This window comes from Sebastes fasciatus, chromosome 3 (genome assembly GCF_043250625.1).
Source record: "Sebastes fasciatus isolate fSebFas1 chromosome 3, fSebFas1.pri, whole genome shotgun sequence".
In the NCBI taxonomy this organism is placed as follows: Eukaryota; Metazoa; Chordata; class Actinopteri; order Perciformes; family Sebastidae; genus Sebastes; species Sebastes fasciatus.
Genome location: NC_133797.1, coordinates 3,013,288 through 3,019,921, shown reverse-complemented (window position 1 = coordinate 3,019,921; position 6,634 = coordinate 3,013,288). Strand labels below are relative to the sequence as shown.

The 6,634-nt window shown below is 39.5% G+C and overlaps 1 protein-coding gene across 1 annotated transcript; it reads left to right on the top strand.

Annotated features, from left to right (window-relative positions):
• The first annotated feature begins 1,918 nt into the window (after nucleotides 1–1,918).
• Nucleotides 1,919–5,602, top strand: LOC141765152 (CDGSH iron-sulfur domain-containing protein 3, mitochondrial-like). Its single transcript, XM_074631145.1, has 3 exons — nucleotides 1,919–2,333; nucleotides 4,533–4,649; nucleotides 4,730–5,602. Exons 1-3 carry the CDS (start codon nucleotides 2,250–2,252, stop codon nucleotides 4,913–4,915), a joined length of 387 nt encoding a protein of 128 aa, XP_074487246.1. The 5' UTR covers nucleotides 1,919–2,249; the 3' UTR covers nucleotides 4,916–5,602.
• The last annotated feature ends 1,032 nt before the right edge of the window (nucleotides 5,603–6,634 follow it).

Below are 6,634 nucleotides of genomic sequence, written 5' to 3'. Positions count from 1 at the left end.
TTTTTTTCAATGTTTTTTGTTGTTGTTGTTGCTGCTGTCTGTATGTCCCTTTACAAGTATGTGTATGTATTCCTTTAACCTTAAATCAAAATAAATAAATAAATAATTTTTTTAAAAAAAGGTATGTTTGGATAAAAAAGCATTTCTAGAGAAAAACACCTCGTCAACTGTTAAGCACAGAGGTGGATCTATTATGCTTTGGGGTTGTGTGGCAGCTGGAGGCTTTGGGAAATACTGTGCAACTGGAGATAAGAATGGATTTAAGAAATCCATTGAAGAGCTTGGGTATTTCAGCAGGACAATGATCCAAAGCATGCCTCAAACTCAACCATGAAGTGCCTCCAGGAAAGATGGGTGAAGGTTTTGGAATGGCCACTACAGTCTTCCAACTTGAATGTTATTGAACATCTGTGGAAAGATCTCAAATATGCCGTGCATGCAAGGAGCCCAAAGACTGTTTCAGAGCTAGATGTGTTCTGCCAAGAAAAAAATTCCAAAAGCAAGAATTGAAAGACTCTTAGCTGGCAACAGGAAGCGTTTGCAAGCTGTTATAGTTTCCTGAGGAGGTTTTACAAAGTACTAACTGACAGGGTTCTCAAACTTTTGCACAGGCCTTTTCCCTTTTCTAAAATTATATTGACACTATAACATTTTTTTTACTATAAAGTATTCTTGCTTTAAAATGTGAAGAAATGTGTCATGTTTAACTTTGTACCTTTTAGAAGTCAGTTTAGTTTCTGCTCACTTAAATATTTATTGTAAAAGGTGGTGTCCACATGTTTGCACACCACTGTAGTAAGTATAGTAAGTGACAGTTATCAAAGTGACTTGTTCCAAAGCAGAGCAGTGGTAGCTGACTGTTATATCTTTGGTGATTTCTATTTATTGATTTAAATCATATGTAGTATAGTCATACGTCCCAGAGTTCCGCTACATGATGATCTGGAAACTGAGTTTTCTCTCAGATTTGTTTAATAGTAGTATTTATTTGTATTATATTCTCTCAATTTGTCACATTTCAGGACACTGCATCTCAAAAATATTGGTATCTGCCCCTTAAAATAGCTATTAAGTGTTACTTTAAATATAAAATGGAAACTATACAGGGACCCAAATTCCCAGAAATATATACAGTAGCGGGGCAGTTAAGCACAACAACTATGTATTTTGCAATAAAAGCAACACATTTGGCACATGTGTAGGTGTATATGTTATGAGAAGATATAGATATCGGGGCACTACTAATTTGGGGCCTGAGGGCCGTGGCAGCCATTTTTCAAAATGGTCGCCAAATAGGCGCTTAATATTCCAATGTGTTGCAGAAAACTGATTTTATGACTCTTGGTGATTTCCAAGGTGTGTTCAAGCTGATTAGATCAGATGTCAGAAGATCACACTCGTTTTCTTTTTCCCTTTTTATTTTTTAAGGGTGTTTTTTAAAAGCTTTTAACCTGAGAAAATCGTGAAAACCAAATAAAAGGAGCATGGTCACTTCAGGGTCAAACTTCACCTCCTTGCCTTCATGATAGAATGACAAACAACTATAGAACGGCAAGATCTTCAGCTTTCCATCTGTACATTTATCTTTTCATTATCAGTAAAATTGACAGAGATATCGCTGGACAAAGTTTTGGGTCGCCAGTAACCTCTAATCACAGTTAAAGCGATACTGAACTTTGGTAGAACTTTGGGTGATAACTAAAGGAGAAAATCATCATCAATTGCTCCTGTGCTCCCCTGATCGCATTACGGTTTGTTGTTATGATGCTTTAATATGTGTTGCTATGAAGCTAAATGTTGTTATGTGTTTTCATTTAAGCTATGTGTTGTTATGAAGCTATACGTAATGTGTTTTTATTACCTTGAAAGTCTTGAAGGTCTTGAAGGCTTTATAAATCCAGAGCTTTTGGGGACTAAATCAATTCAGCTCAGTCTGCAGCTGACTGACAGTCCGCCTCCTGATTGGTTCAGCTTCGTACACGTGACTCTACAGGAAGTGATTTCTCCAATCACCTCGCTCCGTCATATCTATAGCTGCACTATTCCCAAACCACTTGATATTTATTTTATTATTACAGTGTCCTCCTCCCATGGTCTTCCTCTGTCCGACTGACCGTTTCTATTTCCCTTAGCTGTGTCGTAGTTAGTTAGTTGTCGGTTGTTTCAGCTCTGAGCAGCAGCTCTCTGAGGTTGTAGTGAAGTTGTATTGAGGTTGTAGTGAAGTTCATCTGTCAGCTGTCAGTGGAAACATGAACACGTTGGTGACCAGATTAGACCACAGATGGATCCGTTTAACCTCGAGGCAGCTCTGGATAACAGCTGTGGCTTCCAAGGTAAATCAAGTCTTAATATTATTAATATTAACACCTGCCTTCTGTACATGTGACAGCTGGACTGGCTCTTTATTCAGTAGTTACATCTCTGAAATAACTGTTACATCATATCTCCTATTGGTTTGATCTCTGTTTGTCGACCAACGCAGTAGCCTGTTATTATTTAGGCTATTATTAACTATATACCTGAGTACAATTCTGAGGTATTTAACTGCTACTTTAGACTGACTGGCAGTTTCATTGAACATAAAACAGGACTCTCATAATAATCAGCTAGCAGTAGTTTATAGGATGTGAAGAAGCTAGCTGGTGATCCACTGTATTACATCTCAGCTCCTGCACAGCTGTTAGTATCATAGACTGATCACACCTCTCCTCAGACTGTCTGGGCTGATCCACAGCCCTCATGTTAGTTTACATACAGCTGCTGGACAGAGTTAACCTACAGCTGAGACTCTCTGGACATTATGGAGTTTGGTGACCAGCAAATATTGAGCAGTGCTCAGCTTCTCTTCACTGTGAAAAGAGGTCAAATAAAGACAAATCCACCTGAGTGGGTTGACCACTCTGCTGCACACCCACACAGGTGTTTCCACCTCCAGTTAATGAGATCTCAGGTTGATGATTACCAAACTTCATGAAACAATAAGAGTCGTTTACAACTGACTAGATGTCAGTTCAGGACAGTCTGTGCACGCCCACACTGTCCTGAAGAGAGAAACACCTGTGAAGGTGTATTATGGATATGTATGGGCTGTAATGCTATCATCATGATTGAACTCTGACCATTACTCACAACGAGTATTGATAATTAAATACATTTTAGAGTTAATATGTATTTACTTAAGCCAACTTTTACAATGCAGAGCCTGCAGCTTCAGTGCAGTATTTGTACCTACAGTATTACTACTTATCTTTAACCCTCTGAGACCCACAATAGACGTGTTTTTGTCCTTTTTAGGGGATACGGGGGGTGTTTAGGGGGAGACAGCAGGTCAACAGTAGATGTCACATAGAAGTGGTGTACATCATCTGAAAACTGGGAAGCTGGAGATGAATTTGAGTGTGTGCCAAGTTGTTCTATAGTCATGAATCAGAAATAAACACAAAATAATTAATTAAAATAAATTGTGAAAGTGTATGATGGCTGAGAACATTATGATGGAAGTATACTGTATGAAACTGAACCTGCTACTGCCTCTGAAAAACAGTAAAGTGGGTTGGAATTGCCCACGATCCTGTGGGTCTCATGGGGTTAAACAACTGAGTACTCTTATGTACCTCTGTTGGGAACGTATCTATGTTCTACAGCTTAATAGCCTCTTAATATGACACATTAACAAGAAATTTTAAGGGGTTTTATGTTCTCAGCAATGTATGTTTCCAGGGTCAATATGTTGAAATCACCCACATACAGCTTATAGCCTACTGATGTTATAGTCATTGAAACCTACGCCCTCACATTTGCAGGCAAGACCGTTTTCTTTTTTCCTTTAAAGGTCCCATATTATAAAAAAGTGAGATTTTCATGTTTTTTTATTATAAAGCAGGCTTAAGTCCTATATAAATACTGTGAAAGTATCGAAACGCTGAATTCACAGAGAAATACACACAGCTCGTATTCAGAAACTCTGCATTTCAAAGGATTTCTGTCCATTTGTGATGTCACAAATATGCAATATTTAGACCCTTTACACAGATTTAAATGTAAACATTCTAAACGTGTCCCAGTTTATTTCTGGTTGCAATGTATGTGAATGTCATCAGCTGACAGGAAGTACACATGGACCCAAACTGTTGCCTAGCAACGCAATTCTGTTGCAATTTCGTCGCAATTCCGTCGAAATGCGCTAAAACAGAGCATTTCAGACAGAGGGTAAATACAGGCATATTCAGGCCGACAGCATGAGGAAAATAAAGTGTTTTTTTTAACATGACAGCATGTAAACATGTTCTAGTAAAAACACAAAATACAAGTATGATCCTGAAAATGAGCATAATATGGGACCTTTAAACTTTGATATCTCCATAGTGGCTGAATGGATTTTTACCTTTCAAGCTGCCTTTGAAACGTCTATCTTCCTTCATTTGTTTGTAATTTGAACTGCGAAAATGGCACTTATCAATCTCTTATAATGTTAGTTTATATCAAGAACACAAGACCCAGGGAACACAGTGATGATCCCCCTCTGTCCACAGGTCCAGTTCTCCACACTTCCTCCAAAACCTGTCATCCCCTCTAAGAAGCCTTTCAAAGTGGAGCTGGTTGGTGGAAAGCGTTACTCGTGGTGCACCTGTGGACACAGCAAGAAACAGGTAAAACCACTTCATCTTGTATCACTCCTGTTTGAAGTACACGTCCTGTATATTCCCTGATCACGCCTTTCATCTTTCAGCCTTTCTGCGACGGATCCCACAAAACCAAAGCCCAAGGCCTGTTCCCGCTACGCTTTGTCCCCGAGAAAGACGCCACAGTTTGGTTGTGCGGTTGCAAGCACACAAACAACCCACCGTACTGTGACGGCACACACAAGCAGGACTTCATCGTATGCGCCCCGCTACATGAAGAAACCGACTCTTGAAAATGACGGCAGAGATGCCTTTCAACTGAGCATTAATCACATTTATTTTGTGCAATCAGTGCACTCACTCAAATCAGCACGCGTAAACTGATCGATCATGACAAGTGTTTGAATCTTGTGTCAGTATTTCTCTCCATGCTTGACGGAGAAGAGAGTGGCGATGAAAGGTTAACACCACAGCCCTTAACTTCATTTGTCCTTTGTCTTTTCTATGGGAGGGACAATGTTGCATTAACAACAGGGTTGGACGATATGATTATATACTGTGATATAATAAATGATTGTGTATGGAGAGAGAGAGGTTTTATCATACTGGGTGCACTGAGGTGGCTGAAAGATCTTGGATGTATTAGGCCATAGTGGGCAATGTTGCAAATAAACAGTATGGACGTCCATATAACAAGATGTTAGAGATGGGATGTACTAGCATTACGGCTAAGATCTAAAGAATGGTTTTACGGAGAAAACTGTCCATGTAGAAGTTTTACACGGTGAAGTGTGGTCATGAAGCAATGTATAATTCCATCCCATAGTCAGTGTGAAGGTGTAATAGTGCAGAAACAACAACTACAAGCCTCTTCTCCATTTATAAAACGCCACCTCGTCTTCCCTTTCATCTTTTATGATATGTATGTATATGCTTTTTTTGTTGATTTAAATTAAGAAATAAACAGTATATACACTTGAGTTGCCAATTGGGTTGATGTAATTATCTAAAATAATGCTATCAAATAAAAACAAACACAAAAAACTGATTGACCTGGCTGGGAAAGCTGTTGAAAGAACAGACAGACTACAGACAAAAATAACATTTTGATAACAAGCTTACCGTTGTGGAGCTCTAGGTAGGATCTAGAGAGAAGACTGTTCTACTGTATGGATCATCCACCAGGTCACTGTGCTCCTGTACATTAGGGCTGCACAATTAATCCAAATTTATCAAAATCACAATATGGCCTACTGTAATTTTCATACATTGCAATATTTGTTAAAGGTGAAATGTGTGTCAAAATAGCATTTTAAATTAAATATTGTGGTGCTGCAGATATGTCTTGAACTACACATCATGTTCTACAGGCTTAAGAAAACATCTTTGTTTGGTACAGATCGCCGCAAAAATCACACTTTAATCATTTTAATGTTTTTCAATGAAAATGATGTAAAAACTAGAAGTGCACTCAGAGAGCGCAGACCTCCGCCAAGGCAGGTTTCATGTACGTCGCTGCCTCTCTCTGCTGTGTGTGTGTGATGAGCTGCAGGTGAGCTCGGCCGATTGGCTGAGCGGTTGATTGATTGTGCGTGAGCGTGTGGGTGGTTCCATGGAGCTGATTGGTGCAGCCTTCAAACAAGTGGTTATAAAGGCCTGCTTCCCTCTGCCCCTGCAGGGCTCTGCTCTCTCTACTTCCAGCCAGACTGCACCGTGTGGATGTATTGACAGTTTTTCATTTATATTTATATAAATATATATATATTCTGACAGTTTGGTCAGAAACATTCACACCAGTAGCCTGCTGGAGGTCATTTTGTAGGGCTCTGGCAGTGCTCCTCCTGTTCCTCCTCGCACAAAGTAGCAGATACCGGTCCTGCTGCTGGGTCCATGCCCTTCTACAATACAATAATACAATAAAAAGTGAATATTTACACATTGCAAAAAGACTGATTAACTGGGAAGCTTCCAGTGTCCAGCCCTCCTCGTGTAACGGCCGGTCTCCTGGTATC